Raw genomic sequence first — 23,774 nt, 5'->3', positions numbered from 1 at the left:
AAAGCAGTCAACAGTTTAAGACTTATTATTTCATAAGAATATTTAGTATGTTGATTAGATCACCTGTTTTACATTTGCAAGCAGGGGATCTGTTTCAAAATCACTGCCACTACAAATTTCTCTCTCAGTTTCCTAAAATATAAAAAATAATTATTAAAAAATAGGAAGGAAAATCAAGAACCATCACAGGCTATAAACAATACAAAAACCAAAAGACTTTAAAAATCATTTTTCATTTAAAATAGATATGATCAATAAAATAAAATATTCTAGTTCCCTTGTTACTTATTTTTTTTACCTAGCATTGATTTTAGTCATACAAATGACATGGCTAACAAGGATACTTTAAATGTTATGAATAGAAATAGCTTACCTTTCCAACCCTAACTTTAGGGATCTCAATATTTGAATCATTCTCAGTGCTTGGTGGGGAGACATCCTAGTAAAGTAAATTTAATCAAAATAAGAGATATATAAATTTCTAATTTTTAAAGATTATTTTTAAAAAATTATAAAAAACTTTAAAGAGAAACAAATGCAAATTTAGCTTTATAAATTTTTAATTACCTCTGAAACTGATTCTTGAATCTCATCAACCACTTTATCATCATCTTCTTTGAGTTTGGTGAGTGGAATTGTATACTACAAAATAAGTCCAAATTATACAAAAATATATTAGGATTGTTATGTAATATTTAGAATTCTAAACTATTTCATATAAACATTTTTCTGATAATAGAAAAATGCCAAGAAACCAATACCTGTTCAGTTTCTACAACTTGTTGTTTCTCAACACCCAGGCTTGGCAATTCTATTTCTTGATCCTAAAAAAATGATCAATTATAGAATTAGTAATGCTATATTCTGGAAAAATGACTTGTGAGAAGGTCTCATAATAGTAAATTAAAAAAATTAAAACCTAAGGTTTAAAACATGAATTAATCTGATTAATAATATGATAAATGTTCTATGATTTCACTACAATTTATACCTTTACAACATATATTGCCTTAATATCATCTGCCAAATCTTCATAAACATCAGATTGATGAACATTTACATCCTAAGAAAATTAAACTTATTTTGTATTTTTGAAACTATTTTATTCTTTATCATTTAATAATGCTTAATTCCTAAGAATATCGAGATAAGATGATTAACTCACCTGTTTTACATTTGTAAGCAGGGGATCTGTTTCAAAATCATCACTAGTTTCCATCCTAGTTTCCTAAAAAGAAAAATATTTAATGATAATAAAAACAATGCAAAAGCAAAAAGATTCTTTACTTAGATTTTATACTTTGATCAATTGTTTTTCATAATTTTACTAGCCATTGCTTGAAATCTTTTTGAAAATTATAATTATTTTTTAAAATGCATATTTGTAACTAATTCCTTATTAGAACACTAAATAGTTAAGATTCCATTTTCCTAATAAATAGCTATTTTGAATTTAGATTAAATATGAATTTAGTGATACAAATGACATTAGACATTAAAATTTTGTAAATTGATATAATAGAAATAACCCAACTTTTTACCTTAAAAGCAATTTTGATCAAATAAAAACATTTCTAGCCTCAGTGAAGTGAAATAAACCAAATTGTTGATAGTTGTTGTGAATCAAATCCAATGAAGGAATATTTATTTCTTTTATCCTATTATAAACAGCTTTCCACCGATATAAAATGTACATTTAAAAGATTAAAACCAGTTTTTTAGTCCCAAAATGCTGAAGGCATGGGGTAAAAAAATTGTTTTAATCTTATGATTGTACATTTTCATATTCATAGAAAACAGAATATAATACAATGCTAGACATAATTTTTTGTATGGATGAGAACCAGTTCTAATCCACTGTAGATTAATCAGTTTCATATGAATACCAGGGATAAATTTATCTTTTACCTTTACAACCACAACTTCAGGGATCTCAACAACATATTCAACATCAGAGTCAACATCAGAATCAACATCAGAATCAACATCAGAATCAACATCAGAATCAACATCAGAATCAAAATCAGAATTAACATCAGAATCAACATCAGAATCAACATCAGAATCAACATCAGAATCAACATCAGAATCAACATCAGAATCAACATTTGAATCATTCTTGAACTTGTTGCAACAAACTTTGTGGAGAAGATTTTCCAGGCAACCATTTTCATTTTCATATGTCCTCGCATCAATCTTTTCATAGAGTTGTTCTATATCAAGACCCTTTAGACCACTTTCAACTTCTTCAGAATTTTCAAATTTCATTCCTAGAAAAGCATAACAAAGTTTCCTTGTTGCATATACAAATCAATGAAATAATAGTTTTAATATATATTGTGTAAATCCTTACCTGTATAATCTTCAAAATGAATTCCAGACTTCCCAAAACTGATTTTCTGAAGTTCTTTGCAACACACAAGGCGGGTGATGATTGAATAAGCATCATTTTCAAGCTGAGGTCCATTGATGGAACTCCACAAATGGAGCCATTTATAATAACCAATCTAAAAATATAAATTATAAGCAAAGGATGAAATTCATAAAGTTTAGACTTTTTTCTTTGATAAAATTACAATATGAAATTTCATTATAGATTGAAGAAACAAATTTGAAGTTACCTCTAGAAGAACTGCAATGATGTAAGAAATATTGACAACAATGATGGCTTGAGTGAAGGAGCTGTGGTTGAACTCATCTTTTCCAGGAAACATTGATGGAACAGCAAATGGCAGTGTAGTCAGGATAATATTTTCTGTCAGGATTAAAATGTAAAACAGAAGATGGGATATAAGGTTGTGCTTTGGATAATGAAGTCTGGAACTATGCCAGTGCAGATCAACCATCAACACTGTTGAGCACGTGCAACTCAGCACCAGAAGAAGGGGCCGTTTTAACACAACAAGTTTTGAACCAATCCAATTTTTTACTTTGGACACTTTGTGAATTGCAGGAGACAGTTTGTGAAGTGTGTTGTTCATTGCATCAATTACTCTATCATTTGTTTTCACAAGACATGTCCATTCTTTCCTTTGAAAATACTTTTTCAGCCAACTATTCTTGCTAATTTCAAATTTCTTGTTCTCATCCAATTTTTTTGGTTTCTTTCTACCAGTCCAGTTTTCTTTTCTCCTAGCTTCAAAGGTTACTTTCATTGTCATCAAGATAAGAATGTGAGCTCCCAGGAACAATCCATACTTTAGCCTTGCTTCAGTTTCCATCAGCAGTAAATTTCTAAATGAGTACAATCTTGATATTACTTGTAGAAGTATACTGAAGAAGAGGACGGGAAGAACTTTGATCTTTGAACCAATTCCTAGTCCAGGTTTCTGTAGTTTCATCATTGCATGGCCAAAGCTGAGCATTATCATTGTAAACAATATTTTGCCCAGACTTACTTCAATCATTTCAAGAGGCTGATACAATCCAAAACTTAAGATATTCAAAGCACCTTTACCACCCATTGCTGCAAGATCAAACCAGGTCAACTGTGATATTCTGTTCAAGAGTGGTAGCAACAACCAGACTTGAAGACATAGTTGTAGCACATTCTCCAGACTTGCTTCCAATACTTTCACAATCATCCAGAATGTTTCTGTTCTGTTCCTAGCCTGAGTGATTAGGCTGGGGGTTTTGGCTGTTTTGTTGATATACTGATGTGGCAAAAGTATCAGTATTGGCCATAGTAATCTAGCAAAAGGGTAAAGACAGTAAAACATCAACAAATACATCCACAATGAAAAATTAGTTTTTGACTTAAGCTTTTTTAGTTTCTCTAATGGAATTTTGTTATATTCAGCCCACACATATTTAATTGATCCATCAACTAAAAAATATTCATCTTTCCATTTTAGTTTTGTCTTGTATCTGGCAATATTATCACTAATCCAAGTTGGCTTAACACGCAATATTCCAGCCAAATAGACAAATCCATTAAAGTAGAGAATACTTTTTGTGATTTGAGAAGCCAATTTGTAATATTCAGGAGGTGTTTCATCAGTGTTCAATAGGTTGTTTGAATTTGTAATGTTTGTCTGCCATGTTTGATTGCCATAACTTAGTTTCTGAAATGTATGGTCCAGTTGTATATCTGATGCTGTGTCCCATACGTAGGGAAGCTCAGATATTATAACTGTCTCTAAAAAAAGTTTGAAAAATGTGGTCAGTTTTGCAGAGTTTGTATTTAGAGAAGTTTCAGCATTGTCTTTTTTGCATAATTCAGCGATCATTGGCTTTAGTTCATCAGAGTGGACATTTTCTCTTACACAAGTCATCAATTGTAATTTCTGATTTGAATGAATTATTCTCTCAATTTCTAAGATAATTTCAGCATTCTTGGTATCTCTATTTAAGACAGTTGTGTTCAAACAAGACATTCTCATACCATCCCAATCTTCCTTGTTGTGAAAGATTGAGAATAAATCTTCAGCTGTAATGATTTTCTTTTTGTAAAAATGAAGAAGATTTTTTATGAGTAGAGGAAGGAGATCCTTTCTGTATCTTGCAGCCAAATGTATGTGGATCTTGAAATATGATGAAAGAAGTTTTCCAGATGCTTGAATCCTCTTGATAATTTCAGCTACATTTTCTTTAGTAAGATTCTCCACATATAATTCTAAATTTAACAATATATCAAATGAATTTGTAATTTACACTTTCTGTGTAATAAGATTTTGTGTTTATGCATCCCAGTAAGTGTATAAGATAAAATATATCAGATATAATATAATTGTCCCAGAAAATTTAAATCCAAAAATCAGAACAATATCATTAATTATATTATACAGGGTTGGCCAAATAAATGGGACTTTTTTTAAATGTCGCCAAAACTATTTGACCAATCAGAACATTTGACTACATCCATAAAGCTTTGGTAATGAACTTTTTGGCCATAATAAATTTGGACTATTGCGGACCTGTTCTCTGAGCTGGCATCTCATAAGTTAAACAAGGTAGATCAGAGACATGTACCCAGTTTGAGATCAGTTTACTCTAAATTCTTGACTTGGGCCAACAAATTTGACCTCACCCCATCAGTGGGTGAGATGTACTTATGATACTGTTAGATACATGTTGCCAAATGAGAGCCTATGTGACAATGAAAGATGAATTGGTGAATTTGTATCCTTCAGTTACACCCATGTTCCCAAGGAGATATGGCCTCCCAGCAGCCTTGATCTTAATCCAATGGAATATTGGGCCTGGAGTACCATTGAAACACAAATCAATATATGCGCCCATACCACAAAGACCTCCATCCTTGCCAATATCAAGGAGAACTTCACCATCTTGGACAGGGACATGGTGGCTTGGGCCTTGGGCAGTTCAGGGGAGGTATAGAGGAGGTGATTGAGGCTTGTGGCGTTTTTATTGAATAATCTAATAATTATATACCTAGTTTGTTTCCCTTTTTTTAAAAATTAATAACATCTTTAAAGTTAGAAAAAGTCCGGATTTATTCAGCCTACCCTGTATAATTTTATTATCATTACAGAAACCAACAAGCAGAGTTTGAATACTTAGGAATACTATAAAATGCCCAAAGGAGCTAGGAAATCTTCTGCAAATCACTTATTCCTTATCCCTGCTTATATGTTTATATAATATAGTTGAGAATTTTTTTATGTAGATTTCAAAAATAATGTTGATTTTTCAAAATTTAGATTTTTTCTATGTTTTTAAACATAAAATTTAATCAACATATAAATACAATTCTCTGCCTTTTAAAAAAAGTTTTAGATATTTTTTTTTATTTAAACCGCCTGCTTGAAGCTAAAGAACAATGATACGAGCATTACTAACCATGTACATATGTGTTCTGAGTTCAGTATTTTAATTTTGAAGATCAAAATGTTCTATATAATTTTAAAAACATTATAAACTTTAGTCTTTTATTGTTTCTTTTTCTGCAAGTAAGTTTTTAACAAAATCAAATCTACAAAACACTTTATATATTATCATTCCCCCTCTCTTCCTCTCACAACAGATGTAATAAAATTTAAACGAAGAACACTATGAAAACAAATCCAAGGCTTAATTAATAATAACCCCTATTGTTAACTTAAATTTTGCAGCAGTTAACAATAAGTATTTAACATCAACATCATCCCTTAAATATTTCCCATATGTTATTTTGTAATTTAGGGCTTACGTATTTTTAAACCCCTTTTTAAAGTATTCCTTTATTATTCTTGAATTCCATTGAATAACCAATAAGATTTATGTTGGGCCAGTGTTGCCAAAATTCAAATACTTTTTTTTGCTATATTTCTAAATTATATTTATATATAATTTTTAAAAACAATTTCTTTATAGTATGAATTCTTTTAACACACAGAAAAAATAAGATTTTACAGTTTATTGTTTATAATAAGAATAAAGAAATATTTATTAGAAAAGAATGGCCACATTCATCTAACCGTAAGAGAGAACATAGCTTCCAAACCGCTTTATATCCGATGGATTAGAACAAGTTTCTAATACTTTTCGCAACACAAAGACAACATTTTAAATCTTAGAGCGGGTTTTTCCTAAAATGTGCTGATTAAATTTTTTAATAAAAAAACTATAAAACTAACTTATTTTTACAAAAGATAATTTAATTTTTGAAATTTTTATATAAAATTACACAAAATTGTTGTAACACTTCTTTCATATAATTGCCCCTAGGAGGTTTTGCAGGAGATGCCCTAGCTCCTTTACAACTTTTTTAGGTGCACAGATGAATGGATGTACAGACAAACCCCTAATTAACTGACCCCAAATGAAGTTAGAGTAGTATTTCTTCTAGCCTAATACCTGACTTAGTCAAACACATTAAAACACATTTTATCTCATTAAACAAGGATGACAACATCCATAAGTAGCAAAGCACAAAAAAATGTGGATGGGAATACGTAGAAGTAGTGTATTTATTAAAATCAAGAATAGATTTGTTGGAGAAAATAAACACGAAACTTTGTTTTATTTTGTATGATGAAGACGGTTAAAGTAAATTACATACTGGATGTACATAACAATAGGAAAAAATATTTTGAAACTGTTAATGCAAAAAAGTTTTAAAATTGGACCAAAAATATCAAAAAAATGCGGAAATATGTCAAACATATAAAAATAGCCAAAAACCTGCTAAAAGGCAGTTTTGCCTCCATTGTTTCTTTTCTTCAAACGCCAGAAATTTAATTTTAATATCTTTAATTGAAATTTTTTTGAAAATTGGACCAAAAACACCAAAGATATGGGTAAAAATGTGAAAAAATGTAAAAATAGCCAAAAACCTGCAAAAAGGCAGTCTGACTGTCATTGTTGTTTTCTTCAAACAACAGGATATTTAATTTTGATATCTTTAACTGAAAAAAATCGAAAATCGGACCATAAACACCAAAGATATGGGGAAAATGTGAAAAATATGAAAATAGCCAAAAACCTGCTAAAAAGCAGTCTGACCGCCATTGATGTTTTATAGTTAATTGTGCTCCTTAATGATGGGAATGTTGTCAAAAAATTTCAGCTCTCTATCTTTTATAGGAGCCGTGAAAATCACGTTTCCCCCAATTCAATAATCACTGACGGACGGACGGACAGATGTACGGACGAACGAACGGACATTGTGAATTATAGAGTAGCTTGACTACTAAAAATATGACAGTATTAACCCATTAGTGACGAACCGGCTTTTAACGCCCGGTTCCAGAAAATGCCGAAAAATACCGGTTCTCAGTTTTAGGATTGCATCATTCTCAGTATGAATCCCCCCTCTACTACCCTGGTTTTCATTTCCCCCTGGAGCAGGCAGTTTTGCTTACTTCCGTTTACTGGTATAGCTCAACAAAAGTTGAAAACCACAAAAAACGAGGTGATTTTAAAATACCCCTCCTAACTTTTTTGTTTATGAAGTAAAGTTCGTGATTTTTTTCATGAAATTTAAAGTTTATTGGCAACTAAATTCATTTGTGAATTCGTTTTATTCAAATTATTATTTTTTATATGATTTTTTTATCGTTTTTTTTATGTTCTATATTGGCCCGGCTCAACCCAAGTAAAGATACCCGCTACTTTTATTGCCCGGCTCAGCGCGAGTAAAGATACCCGTCCACATATAATATCAAAATTTTAAAACTTCTAGGAAACGGGCTTTTTTAACTGAAAAGGGTGGCACCTATAGCCAAAACACTAAATGTGATTTAAATCGTTTTGTATCTTACTTGTAGCTCTATCAATTACATGAGGTTTTACATGTAGTTTTCAATTGTGGATCGTATCATAGTATTAGCTACTCTACAACTCACTTTGGACATTCAAAAATTACATTTTTAATTTTTTGGGCCAAATAACCGGGTATTTAGGACAAAACCGGGCTTGAATGCCAGGGGAAAGCACCAAAAATGCCAAAAACGGTTACCTATGCCAAACGGTTTCTTTACTCGCGCCGAACCGGGTTTTATTGCAACTTTCCTGTGCACGTCACTAGAGCAAAACCAAGAAATTGGAATTCCGTTTTTACCATAACAAAGCTTCCCTGAAATTTTCAGCTCGATCAGTCCATAAAAGTGGCACTAATGGGTTAGGGCAAATGGGGACATAAGATGTTTAATCATTAAAGATTGAGTTCTTGTGTAATATAAATATTGTTTAGAGTTTTATAAAATAAAATATCTCACCATAATTATCTTCCTCATCCAACTCAACTCCATGATTAAGGAGCCACACTAAACAATCTGTATTTTTATTGACAGCAGCAATAAAATATGCAGTTTCTCCTTTAATAAAAAAAATATGTAACTTAATTGATTGTTTAAATGATAACTATGATGAATATATATTGGATTACTATTTTAGATTTACCATTCAATGTGGATAGTATTAGAAACATGAATTGCCAAAATTGAATAATTACAAGCCAGTTTAAATATTCCTTAAAACATTACTTAAAAATTACATAATATCTGTCTCACATTTTTCATTCATAATTTCTATTTTTTCTGGAGCATTACTAGCTGACTATTGGACTAAGTAGTTAGGGTTCTACTATAAGATTTTTCCCACAAGAAAAGACAGACAGACATTTAGAATTATAGATAGCTAAATTTCTCTAAATAAGAATTTTAACACATATATTTGTTTATTATCAAAAAGCACCAATTTGGCATGTTCAAATTATGCATGAAATAGTACAGCATCAAAAGAAGAGTTTCATCTTTAGAATGCATTCCATTATTATTGATTCTTTTGTACAGTATTTTCAATATTATATAAGTTTAATAAAGATGATAAACTTACCTTCATTATTTTTTTCATGAATGTTGGCATTGTTGGATATTAATACTTCTACAATAGATTGATATCCCTCTCTGCATGCATCATGTAGGGGGATATCCCCTAAAAATTATCATTTTATATTATCAAAACTTTATTTTAGCTTTTCACTTTTTTTACTCTTTTGTTGTTACTCTCTAATATCTTTATATCTTTTTAATTTCTATCTATATTTATAGAAAGAAGATCTTTTGCATAAATCTTATAGGGTTAGACCTTTCCATTTATGTAACAGTGTGAATATAAACACAGATGATAAACTTACCCTCATTTTTCATTAATGCTGGCATTAAACATTATAATCCCTAGAATAATTTACTTTGGGGCTTGCTTTTAAGGGTGTTGTCATTCTTGTTTAAGGTATTTCCGGTTTTTGTCTTATGATTGTATGTGCATTTTTTTATGTGTAAGTTTTTTATCTAACCTTTTCATGGATATTATTACCCTTGTTAGTTTACTATTGCATATTCTGCATTTGCATGTTATGTTTTACAATTTAATTTTCCTCCATCTGAAACTAATCTTTAGTTCCTACTTTTTTACCTAATACCGTAAGTTGTATATCAATAGTGGACATGATTCTGCAATAATAATTGAAATTGAAAGGACCACCCTCAACGTCACAAAAAATGGTTTTAGATATTATAGCTCCCATAGGGCCTATATGAAAAATTAAAGACCATTTTTCCATACAATTTGGGGTCGGAGATTCCGAATCTGGTGTTCATTTTAATGTAGCTGACCTTCTTCATGGCGAAAAATGCTGCAAAAGTTGGCTACCCTTCGAAAAATCCGCGAATGACAATATTAGCAAAAAAAAATCTACCAAATTATTTTGATCATAAGATAGATAGATAGTTTTAGATAGATTTAAATAAATATAATTATTTTATTTCTTTCTTAAACGCCAAAAGAGGGGAGAGGGAGTAAAGGAGATAGAAATAAAGACAGAAGGAGATAATTATAAAGGGAGAAAAATAAAAGGTATTTTTTTTTGATAAAATGTATAATATAATAAATAAAAATAGATTGAGAAAGTAAAGATAAATGAGAAGGTAAGATACAGAGAGAGAGAAAAGGAGAGAGAGAAAGAGAGAGAGGGAGAGAAAGAAAAGGAGAAAGAAAGAGAGAGAGAGAGAAAAAAAGAAAGAAAGAGAGAGAGAGAGAGATAGTGTATAGGAGAAAGAGAGAGAGAGAAAGAAAGAGAGAGACAGAGAGAGAGAGAGAGAGAGAGAGAAAAGGAGAAAGATAGAGAGAGGAAGAGAGAAATAGAGAGAGAGAAGGAAAGCGAGTAAAGTAGAAAGAAAGATAAGGAGAGCGAGAGAAGGAGAGAAAGAGAGAGAGAGAAGAAGAGAAAGAGAGAGAGAGAGAAAGAGAGAGAGGGAGAGAAAGAAAAGGAGAAAGAAAGAGAGAGAGAGAAAGAGGGAGAAAAAGGGAGAGAGAGAGAGAAAGAGAGAGACAGAGAGAGAGAGAGAGAGAGAAAAGGAGGAAGATAGATAGAGGAAGAGAGAAATAGAGAGAGAGAAGGAAAGCGAGTAAAGTAGAAAGAAAGATAAGGAGAGCGAGAGAAGGAGAGAAAGAGAAAGAGAGAGAGAGAAGAAGAGAAAGAGAGAGAAAGAGAAGGAGAGAGAGATAATGCGATGGAGAGAAAAAGAATATGAGAGAGCGAGAGAGAGAAAGAGAGAAAAAGTGTGAGAAAATAGAGGGAAAAAGAGATTTAAAGAGAAAGTGTTAGATAAAGAGAAAGAAAAAGAGAAATATAGAGAGATAGAGAGATAAAGACAAAATGAGAGAGAAAGAGATAGTAAGAGAAAACGTAACAAGAAGATCAAATAAAAGGGATCTAAAGGGATAATACAATGGCTAATACATTGAAATACATTCCCAATTATGATAAACTTCTGTAGATTACAATATGTGGTTGTAACGTTTATTTACACCAACTTTTTCATGAGGAAAACTATTTTATTAATCTTATTTTTGAATAATGATGTGTATGACAACAAAGTGCAATATCATAAGCGAGGCAACTCTATAATCAAGTCCTAAAATTGAACGTAAGTATTTACGTAATTTTGCAACAAAAAAAGGACAATTTTGTTTACACTTATTTGTTTACAAGTTCTAACACTCTACAAGGGTTAATATTCGTCAGTCCTTCCTTCTGATTTTAGAGCTGCGCTTTTATGGATGTCATACTTTTTAGTTGCGAAGCTACTCTATAATTCACTTTGTTTGTCCGTCAGTCCGTCCGTCTGTTCTTAACTCTAAGGGGTAAACGTGATTTTCTCGGCTCCTATTCAAGATAGACAGCTGAAATTTTTAGTGAAAATTCCTATGACAAATGCCCATCTAAATCTATAGATTGTTTTGTCCACCTGTCTGTTACATTCTTCATATTTTTATAGTTTTATTAAGACGAAGCCCAAAATGCATAACTTTTGCATCAATTCATCTTCCTGTGACGTCATATTCTCCATATCTTTTTCAGGGATTTTCTTTCCCACTTCTCCTCTCATCTCCCTCATTTTGTGATGTCACAGGAAGACGAAGTGGTGCAAAAGTTATGCATTTTGGGCTTCATCTTTATTAAGATTTGTTTATTAATTGGGGTGCTAGATCGATTCCTAGATTTTTAGATTTTCGTGATTTTCACTATTCCTATTCATGACGACTAAAATTATCAGGGATTTAATATGCTAATATTTCCATCAAGTTTCATTAAGATCTGTTTATTGATTGCGGTGCTAGATCGATTCCTATATTTTAAGTTTTCATGATTTAAAGGTTGCATGATTTCAAAGGGTTCGTGATTTCCCTATTCAATCAAGTTTAATGATTATTGTATGACACTACTCTATAGTAAATTTTTCCAATATACATTCATCCTTGTTTACTTGGTAGATACAAATAATATGGATATGAAAACCCTATAACAAATTCAAACACTAAATCAAATTAGGATAAAAACTTAATTAAGAAGCAGAAAAATATCACTAAATTGACAAATAGACAAAGTGAGTTAAGGAGCAGATGTTCTGTTCTTTAAGAATTAAAAGTAAATCACAAAACCTTAAAAAATAATGTTTTCTCTGAAGCATGACCGACAGACAGACAGAAAAAGTTTAAAGAACCTGGATTGATATACCCAGCCATACTTGTTGACATTCTATAGATATGCAATTTCAAGAGTTTATATTTACTTCAGAGCTTAAATAAAACTGGTCGTGACTGACATAATATCGTCAGTTATAGCATAAAACTACATATTTTATGTTTACAAGATAACAACATATTTTTTGGAGCGAAGCTACTCTACAATTACAAATTTCTGTCCGTCCGTCTGTCTGTCCATCTGACATGAAGTGATTTTCTCGGCTTTTCAAGATTTTGTTTGTGCTTCCTTACGTATGGATGTTTTCATCCTTGTTACTAAGTAGATCCTGAACCTGGATATATTATTACTTGTAATCACCAGATCGCTAAATATTTTTTTCTTATACAAGACTCCCCAACCTGATGAAGAAAATAAGATATAGTTCATTAATTTCTGTCAATAGTAAGTGGGTTAAATGAAGCAATATTTTTGTCAATTTAAAAAAAAAACACCCAGTAATATTAACATCTTAATCAATATAGTTCTACTTTACAATGTAGTTTCTCATAATTATTGGAAAGATTTATAACTATTTTTTTTTTTTTTTTGGGGGGGGGGGGTAACATATATCTCAGAAGAGAAATTGCCGCTTGAATAAATGACCCCCCCCCACTATGGGACATTTCAAAACAAATTTTTTTTTTCTCAGAGTTTCTCAGAGAATTTTTTACATGAACGTGTAGCTTTTGATGAGTAGATTTGACTTTATTTCATCCACTTTAGGTAAAAGTCCCGACTATTATGCTTTTTTTGGCTTTAAAGTTTTTGTTAAAAAGTAAATGATTTGAACGATAAATTTAAGTGCAATGACATTTGTTTGCATCACATTAATATGTTGTATGATCGCCTCAAAACTAGGGGGTGTGTTGTGCGTTAAAGGGAGGGGACTTTTAAGAAATAGGGCTAAAGAAGAAGGGGAAAAATGTGATGAAAACATCTTTAAACATTTAGTAGTTAATTTTAATTGACCAAGATAAAATTTACTTATGAGGTATAAATTTATATAATCAAACATATTTTAATCTAAAAGTTGAAAACTGAATAAAATGTCAAAATTACCCTCTAAATTTACCTATTTAAAAATAAAACAATTTTAACTAACCTTACTAAATGCATGGAATACAATATTATATTTTATTCCTTACTTTTATTCTTTCTAACTAATAAAGAATTACCTCATAACTATATGACTTAATTCTTTCTTAAAAGTTTTAGTTTTAAGTGATTACTCTTAGCTTGTAGAAATAAGATTCCCCTTTCTTTATGTGCACCTGGGGGTGTTAATTCAATACTTTTTCATGATTATTAATTTTATTAATTTTTTAATTCTTAGAAACACATGGAATACAAAATTATATTTTGTTCTCAATATATTTTTAAGTTGCTAAAATGAGTAAATATTTTGCTGAAATGTAAGACCACCTTGGTAGGTGCTAATTTCCCCCTCCCCTCAACTTCTGGGATGGGATCGGAAATATCATATGTTCTAAGATTGTAAAATTTCTATAATTAGATTTAAAGACAATAAGTAATAAATATGTCCTTAACAGAGCTCTCAATTAGCAAACTTTAAATCTCAGAAATGAGTTTGATATCTTAATTATATCTTATACAGATATCAAATTTCATAAAAAACTGAGTACTAAGTAAGTACACTATGCAAATAAACATAGAAATGTATGAGAATAATAATAAGATGATCAGAAGAGAATTTTTAATTTTTTCACACATCATTCCTTTTACAATTGTTAGGTACATACTTTTTATCCCTTTCTTAATTATTTTACTAAGTATGATAGTTTATGAATATTAAAAAGATTGCTAGTTTTATTTAAAGATTAGGTACTCAACTAGTTTTTTGGAGCAAAAAAAAATCTCTTCTATATAAGCACTAATGTAAAAAAAGGTACTAAATATAAATCAGATCATTAAACTATTGACTTAAAAAAAGTAAAAAAAATATTTGAAAATTCTAAACGTTTTATAATAGAATCTAAAAGAATTAGATTGGTCTTGGTGAAATATAATTTCAAACTAATATTTTGTATCCCAACCCTTTGAAATTACATAAGAAGACGAAATGAATTAAGTATGTCGTCATTGTGCAGCAAAATTTAAGTTATGAAAAAATGAAAAATAACAGCAAATAAATAATCTTTTTTGATATCTTTTTAAAGGAATTTTGCTTTGAAGTCCATAGATTATAATCGAGACATATTTCATATCTCTATCTTAAGCAGGGGAAAAATGAAACAAAACATATACATTTGTCCCATAGTGCCCCCCCCCCCCCCCCGAGTTTTTGTTACTTTTTCTATTAAAAACTTAATATATGTATAACAGGGGGTGATCGACTTCAATCTTCCATCCACCTCAAGTGCCCCCAGAGGCAAATGGGCGTAGTCGCTAGTAATTTCTATTATATAAAGTAGCAAGGTTATTTGTCTATAGCGAAAGATTTCGCTAACCGCTGAAATGATATTGTTCTCCTTTACAGTGATGCTTTTTATATGTCCAGGAAGTGTAAATATCTATTTTGGGGAGGTTATCTACACCATCCCAAGAGAAGTCCCCCCCCGAAAAATTATATTTTTTACTTTGTCAGAAGTCAATTAACTTTAAAATTACTGGTTTGTATGCATTGTACTTTACAGGAAAGCTTTACAAATATCTTTGGGTAATTTTAGATTAATTTCCTGTCCTTCTCCTAGAGGCTGTTGTTGGAGCAACTAGTGTAATTATAATATCAACTTATTGATTTAAACCTTTTACAGGATTCCTGTAGCTATGGATTCAGTTTGATATTAAATACATGAATAAAATGTTTCTCCCAGCGCTGGTTAATATAACGATATCCCCAATGATCTCCTATGACTTTACCTCATCTCGTTTTAATGGAGGAATTTAATGACTCATTTCTGATGACTATATATCAGCAACCTAAATTGACGACTAAGTTCCTTTATCACAATAGACACGTATGTGAAATCAATTCCTGTAGCAGATGGGCATAATGGATAAGACAATGGAGTAAATTGATGTACATCGTATCTATGTATTCAGAAAGTCACAATAGTGTTTAAATCTGCGAATGAGTGACTTTCAAACTTTGGGGATCTTAAGGGATAGGACTTTTTCTCTATAAGATCATAAATAGATACACCCTCCCCCACCCCACCCCCCACAATTATTATAAATAAAATTTCCCTGTCGGTAGATTAAAATTTAATTGATTTAAAAGTTTGGACAGTAATAGTTTGGAACCAAAAAATCATAATTTATAACAGTACCTAAAGCTTTTGTGCCAACGAATTAGATTTTTTCAAAAAAGAACTTTTGGAACCAGTATAATTTTCAGCCGTATGTTTCCTCCCTCCATGGCTGTCACTTTACAACGCCCCACATTTTGTTGAACTTTGCAATTATGGATGTTATCATGTTCATTAAATACTTTACCTGAACATATTTTGATTCCTAGAACTTATGGGAAGATACCCTGTATTTCCTTTTCTCCCTCTTTCTCTTTTTCTATTTCTTTATCTATCTATCATATTTTTTCACTTTTTATCTCTCCCACTCAATCTCTCTCACTCTTTCTCTGTCTCTCTCTCCGTCTCTCTCCTCTCTCTCTCTCCTTTTCTCTCTCTCTCTCTTTCTTTCTCCCTATCTCTCTCTCTCCCTTTATCTCTTTTTCCTTTTATCTTTTTCTCTCTCTCTGTCTTTCTTTCTCCTTTTCTCTCTTTGTCTGTTTCCTTTTCCATTTCTTTTACTCTCTTTCTTTATCTTTATATATTATATAATACATATTATCCAAAACAATATCTTTTCTTTCTCTCCCTAATAATTATATTATAATTATCTCCTTTTGTCTTTCTTTATCTCTTTTTCTCCCTGTCTCTTTCTCGGCGTTTAAGAAAGATATAGAATAATTATTACTTTAAATCTAACTATCTATCTATCTTCTGTCAAAATAATTTGGTAGATTTTTATTGGCTAAAATTGTCGTTCCCGGATTTTTTGAAGGGTAGTCAACTTTGGCGCCATTTTTCACTATGAAGGAGGTCAGCTAGATCAAAATGGATTCTCCGACCCCAAATTGTATGGAAAAATGTTTTTCAATTTTTCATATAGGCCCTATAGGGGCTATGATATCCAAAATCATTTTTTGTGACGTTGAGGGTGGTCCTTTTTGAAAATTTTGATAATTTGTCAAGGTTAGATATGGAATACTAGACTGTAACATTAAACTTACCCCATTCATCCTTTTCATGTACACTTGCACCATTGTTGATTAGCACAGTGACAGTGGATGAATGTCCATAATAAGCAGCTGCATGAAGTGCTGTGCAACCTAGATTAACAAATAATATTATAGAACTAAAAATATATAATCTACATGTCAATTAATAAATACAGTATGTTTTTTTAATGAAACTTTTTAAAAGTAATTTTACCCCACTTATAACTATCAGAATTTAATGATTTATAGCCTTTTTACTTCGTTCAGAGACAGTTATATAATTAAAAAATCTTTAAATATGACAAACAAAAATATCATAGCACAATTTGCAAAAAATGGCCATTTCAAGGTTTTTGCTAGAATGACTGTAAAACGCTAATTATCAATACTATTGGGCCAACCTACTAGAACATATTAAAGTTTGAAGGCCATATCTCAACCAGGGAGGGAGTACTTGCCACCCAAAGTTGACTTCTGAAAATTCAATTTTCGAGATTTTGTGTCAAAATTTTGACCCCTCCTTCGTTTTTTGTTCTAACATGAACCATCATAGTCCCCCAACACCTAAAATAAATACCTTTGAAAGTAGTTTGGGACGTCTAAAACTGAAAATATATCATAAAAATGTATTGAGAGCTCAATTTTTAATTTTTTCAGTTCTTTGCTTTTGGGGGTTACTTCTCCCTCCTGATTGATATAATGCCTTCAAACTTTAGAATGTTCTAGTACATGTCTCCAATAGTATCTGTAATAAATTTTAGCTCCATATCTCAACTTTGAAGCGTTTTACGGCCATTCTTGCAAAGGGTAAAAAATTTGAGCATAAGTAAAAGTAATTTTTACAACTGTTTTTACAACAATGTTGACAACTAAGTTTTGAATTTTAGATTTTACTGTATTTTTAAAAGCTATGCTTTTCTATAATTAGGGTCGGTCCGTCCGTCCATCCATCCATACGTCCGTCAGTTACAGTTAGCTCTTTTTGTTAATCTAAACAGGTTAGAATTGTCCTATCGATTTCAAACTTTGCATGATGATTCCTGTAGAAGTTAGTTACAAGTTAGAAAGCAATGCAACTCTATAATCGTTACCAGAAAGTCCGTACGTCCATTTTAAACATGTTAACATCAAATTTTTATGTGATAAAATTATCCGATTGGTCTGATTTTTGAAATTCTGATTCCTAGGACAACAAAGTACATTGTAATAAGCAAAGCATCTCTATAATCAAGCCCTAAAAAAGTAAGTATGTCATTAAACAATATCCTGTATTTAAGCAGTTTTTCAGCAGATATACTTACAATTTTGTTTCGTTTGACTTTTATACATTTATATTCTTATTATTCAGTTCTGACATTATACAAGTGTTAATTTTCATTTGTCCTATCATTTCAGAGCTTTGCCTTTGTGGATGTTGTCACCCTTGTTTAAATAAAAAACTGAAATATTTTTGTTGTTGTTCTATCATCTGTCCTAAAAAACGAAGAAAAATAGCCATTAAGCATAAAATTAAAGCAGTAAAATTGCTTTCAAAAAAATTCTCATTAAAATACTGTACATGTAGATCATTGAATTTAAAATACATCTTATATGAGTAGTATTTTAGCATCTGCACTAGAATCATGAATTATTTTTATTTGAAAGTTGAATTACCATCTTCATCTTTTTCCTCAACACTTGCTTCAGAGTTCAGAAACAGTTTCACAAGCTTTGTAATTCCATTCTGAGCTGCAATCATCAATGGAGTTCTCTCTAAATATTAAGAATATGATAATAAGAAGTAATACATTGAACTCATTAACAAATTATTAATCATATCAAATTATTAAACTGTGTAACTTTTAAAACATATTATAAAAATCTAGAAGTAATAGGATCCATAGCTACAAATTCAATTATTAATTTAATGTCATTAGATTGAGTGAATACAATATTAGAATTAACTGATTCTAATCAACAGCAACTTTACATTCCTACATGTTAGTGCCCCCCTACAGCATACAAAGACTGGAAATTAGATTTTTTTTAAATAGCAATAAAAATAATAAAAACATTCCCACCATACATTATTTTTACTCCCCAAAACACTTTATTGCTAGACTATGTAGGGAGCTAAAGGGATCTTCTAACCTTTACTTTGCCTGGCCTAACCTAAAATAAACATCATAGAAATAGCCCAGAAAACAACTAATGGATATTTTTACTTTTTGGTTAACCTAAATAATTTAAAGGGGGTGTAAACATAAGAATTTCTCATCTGATTATCAAATCTTAACATTTTCTAAGCACATTTCACTACACTGATCAACCAAAAACGTCCTATTAACAAAAATATCCAGGAATAATGTCTTGATTTTATGGTATTTTGGGAGGGAAAAAGGAAAAAAAACAAGGAAAATCTTAACGTTTTTGTTTCTTATAATGTTTGTAGGGATATTTAACTTGTCATATATAGTTGAAACAATTTACTTACTGTTAAGGATTTATTTTATGATATAAAATTGCCAATTAGTTTTTTTATAACGTAGTAATTAGGTAATAAAGACTATTTTTAATTCATATTATTGACAAAAAAATACCTCACTGTCTACAAAGGGTTGAATCTCATAGTTTATTTAAAATAATAATATCCTTTTTTATTGTGTTGGACAATAAATAACCCACTTTCGAGAATTAGTTTACACTTTCAGACTGTTTATAAAGAAATATTGCATCTTTATTATTTACAAATTTGTAATTAAAGGTGAACGAGAGATGGGCCATCTAAAGTTGGATATTAATAAAAAACCTGTTTAAAGCTTTGTTATTATATTTGGTTTAAAATAAAAAATATTGCTTATTTTATCAATTTATAAGTAACTATACGTTGGTTTAAAGCAAGGATTATGTTAAAAGTCAGCTTAACCGTTAGGAAAAATCAAGAACTATGTGAAAAAGTTTAATTTTAGCTATAATTGGAGAAAAAAGCAATTTAATGCACATTTTATATAGTACGGAAAACTCCTTCCTTTCCCTGTACCTTATAAAAATCGTTGGAAAAGCCAATTTTTAAGCAAACAAAAGCGCGTTTTGCTCTATCTGTGAGATATTATGAATGAGATAATGTTAAGATTTGATATTAAGAATAGAAAAATTTACGTTTACAGTCCCTTTAAAAATAAAGAAAACCTTTTTAAAAACAACCAACCTAAAATTTCTATATGGGGGAGGTTTATGAGTGTTAAAAAATTCACCACCCCTATTTCTTATGTTTGCTAAATTAGGGGCTAGGGTTCAGCATCAATTATTTTTTTGGGCCATTTTAGTAAAAATCTTAGCAATCAAAATTTTGTTCAATGTATTTTTATTCCCTTTTCTACAAATTTTTATTGTCAGATTTATTATCAATAGTTTTCAGCAATACATGTTTTAAAACAAAAAAGATTTATTTTTATCTCAATTAAATCATTTATATTTTTTATGATTGTTATATAATTTTGCTGCTACATTGTTTGATTTTGGATTTCCTAAAAACTTAACAATATATTTATGAATCTAACAAATTTATATACCTTACATTACTTAAGATTCATTGGAAGACCTTATTTGAACTAAGTAGATTTAAAATTTAGTTTAAATTTATTTTGATATCTCTAGTTTTCCTACTTTTATTTATGTTATTGCTGCATGAATCATTATTGTTTAATAATTAAAGCAATACAAAAATGATTATACATAGACAAACTTGTGTAGTAGTTTTCTTACCAAATCCAGGATCTCCAGGTTTATCTCTACTTTTGATAAGGTATGGTTTCTTTTGTAATTCTTCAGATACATCCTGGAAATCTCCAGCTTTAACAAGTTGAATAAATCTCTCCTGTTCCTCTTCTGATGGCATAGTGGCACTCAACCTTTGTAAAGAATTAAAAAATATTAAATAATAATCAATAAAGAGTTATAATTTCTCTGTGTGAAAAATAGAGGGGTATTAGGGGATCTGCCATCCAGTTAAAGTACGGTAGATGTATTTTTGCCAGTGCAATTTAAAATGTATGGATTTATTTATGGCAAACTGAATTTTGGCTGTTTAAATGACAATAATATTGAAACTCCTGGCAAACTTACATCTAACATATTATTTTGATTATGGGTATGAGACATAAAAATTTCATGAAAATGCCTAACGCCAATCCCCCCCCCCCCACCTGACTTCCCCCAGACTGCTTCAGCACCATTTTTTCACGATCAATCTTTTATCAAACCTATACTTAAACTTTAGTTTTACAGAGTGTCCAACAAAAACGAATATATCCAGACATCCAGGCTCCGAAACTTTTTTCTGCCCTCAAGGATCCTAGAACCACCCAACAGACCAATATACAGAGTATTATTAAAATCTGAGAGGTAGTACAGAAAAGTGGTCCATTTGGCAAAAAATTCACCATTCAAAAAGCACAAATGTGAATATTCTTATTTAATATGGTTCAGTTCAAAATATTTATAACAACCTTGAATCATCTTCAGGTCTTGCATCTGATGTTTTATTGTTTGGGTCTTCTATGATTGTCATTCTAAAATCATGTAAACACTTGATTTTAAATACATAATTGTTAATATGTTGTACAATGTAATATCTAGATTAATTATGATTCTCATCATATAAACTTTGAAATTATTAAAACCTGATATTTTCAACTTCTTCATTTTCTTCGACAATTTCTTCCATATTCTCAGTGGTCAATAAACTATAAAAATATGTATATCTACATACAATTCATATGTCTTTAATTGATAATATAATTGTTTGTGTACTGAATATCATGTCTTTTTTTGTTGGGGTTATCTTTTTCCCATCAATAACAATATTAAAACACCAGTGGCTACTTCCCTTGTGCCTCTAAATAAGGTAGAAAAAAGTTGACCATCCACTTTCAATTTTAAATTAAAAACAAATAGGTCATGTTTTCTAGAACAATTTCTCTTGGGAAGGTGGAGGTTTCCTCCCAAAAGATCTATACATTAAACAAACCTTTACTGTAAAGGAGAACCATGTTGTTTTAGCAGTTTCTAGGATCTTAGGGTACAGACACACAGACAGACATAAAGCCTGTTACTTTAATTCAAGGGTGACCAAGAGTTCAACAAATGCCATTAAATTATTTAAAGTTGGTGAAAAGGAAAGTTATTAAATTTGTTTAACTGCTTAAATTTGAAAAATGTTAAAGTTTAATTTAAAATGAATAAAGACCTTATTTCTTCATTTTCTTCTTGAAGAATTTCATCTTTTTCACCCAAGCTCGTAGTTCTATAAAGAAAATAATGCTTTAGTGGGTTAAGGTTGTAATCTTTGTTTGCTTAATGGAGGGCAATAATTTCATTAAAACTGGGAGGAAATGGGGGGGGGGATCAGGATCCACTTAATTAACCATGCAGATTTTTAAAAGTCACTACAATGATTTCCAATCCCCCCTCCTCACTCTTCCTTAGCTTCCCATTGGCTTTGTACCTCCTTCAAAGGGATTTAAACCATAGTATTTTAGGAAAAACAGAGCCAAAATAATCTGCTTAGTTGGTCAAGTGGTTCTTTTTGGCGTTTTAGCATCTGTAAGGCTAGGGGTAGGAAGGCTGGTGCTAATTAGACAATAGCCAAAACAACAAAAATTTAATAGAAAGTAAAATTTAGATATTTCCATATTCTATTTTTATAAACTTTAAGATATATTACAGAACAATCAGATTATATATTTTACCTTTTAATGGTTAACTCCAATGAATTCTCTGCTTTTGATATCATTTTGATAATATGAGTCTTGGTTAGGTTGTCCACAGAATTTCCATCAATGCTAGAGATCACATCTTTTTTCTAAATTAAACAAACTGTTAAAAAACATTATAGGGATATTTCTCTTTTCAAATTAATGAGGAAAAAAACAGAAATCAAGCTACTTGGTTCAATTGTTTATACTGCAAATGCTTTGGACTGTAAAGACATTTAAGATTAAAAATGCCAAGATGGTATGTTTAACTGTCTAAATTAACAGCTTTAGTTTCATTAGGGATTATATTTACATTGATTGTGATTAAATTACTTACTTTGCAACCTGCCACATCTGCTGGACTATTTGGATATACATGCCAAATCTTGGCTAGTGAAGACTAAAAATATTTATTTTCTTGTTTAAAGTTAAAATATATAAACAGAGAATGCTTTATCTTTACTCAAGATTTACAAAGGTGTAGAATACTGAGTTCATCATTTAAGGAAAAACCAATTTTTGAGTTTTTTTTACTAACATTTGTAGGGGGCTTTTTCCTTTTAGGGCATGCCTGGTAACCAAAATCATTTTACAGCTCCCAAAAAATAATCAGAGGAAGATTTTTTTATTGACAAGGAACTATGAGGAAAATTAATAAAATATCTTTTAAAATAATCTCTTACCTTGCCAGCAAAAGCAAATCCCCATTTTTGACCAGTGTCCCTTTTCAGGTTTAAGGATATCTCCTCCTCCTCTGGCTCCATAACTAAAATAATTAAGAAAATCATCATAATTTGTTTTCTTACACTTTATGGATAATATACACATCTCATTACAGGAATAAGTAAAATAAACTAAAAAAATATTTGGGGGGCAAATTGAGAGGTCGTCAATTTTAAAATGTGTTGCCCCCCAATGACAAAAACACGTATAAGTTTCGTGATTTCTTTCCAAATAAATTTCATTGTTGGTAGAAGCTGATGGCATTAGCTTAAATCATACTTGCTGTAAAGAGGGTGCTAAGATTTAGTCTGGACTACTACTGCTGCTATATCTGTTGAGCAATACTAGTATTTAGAGTACAGAAAATTCATTAGCATGCACAGTTAGAACTTCCAAACAAAGTTGGTTAAAGTACAGGGGGATTGTCTTGGCCCATAAACATGCAACACTCATTTGTTAAATGTTATTAAGCTTAATATCCTCGAGTCTGCATTATAGTATTGCATTCCATTACAAGTTTATGATGCACTAAGATTCTATAGATCATTAATATTATAAATATAGAAAATAAACATACCTAATTATAACTTTAACTTTTCGACAT

The 23,774-nt window shown here is 30.5% G+C and overlaps 1 protein-coding gene across 1 annotated transcript; it reads right to left on the bottom strand.

Moving 5' to 3' along the window:
* Positions 1–54: 54 nt before the first annotated feature.
* Positions 55–23,211, bottom strand: LOC145307546 (uncharacterized). The gene is made up of 19 exons (XM_080150003.1): positions 23,131–23,211; positions 22,442–22,554; positions 21,940–21,996; positions 21,374–21,436; positions 21,200–21,262; positions 20,457–20,602; positions 18,366–18,464; positions 16,725–16,823; positions 9,280–9,378; positions 8,661–8,759; positions 2,622–4,615; positions 2,354–2,507; positions 1,909–2,270; positions 1,166–1,228; positions 992–1,063; positions 762–824; positions 568–642; positions 374–439; positions 55–132 (listed from the first exon to the last, which is right to left on the bottom strand). Exons 1-19 carry the CDS (start codon positions 23,209–23,211, stop codon positions 55–57), a joined length of 3,846 nt encoding a protein of 1,281 aa, XP_080006129.1.
* Between the last annotated feature and the right edge of the window lie 563 nt (positions 23,212–23,774).

This window comes from Acartia tonsa, chromosome 15 (genome assembly GCF_053477335.1).
Source record: "Acartia tonsa isolate MP-2025a chromosome 15, ASM5347733v1, whole genome shotgun sequence".
Lineage (NCBI taxonomy): Eukaryota > Metazoa > Arthropoda > Copepoda > Calanoida > Acartiidae > Acartia > Acartia tonsa.
This window is presented reverse-complemented; position numbering and strand designations above follow the sequence as displayed.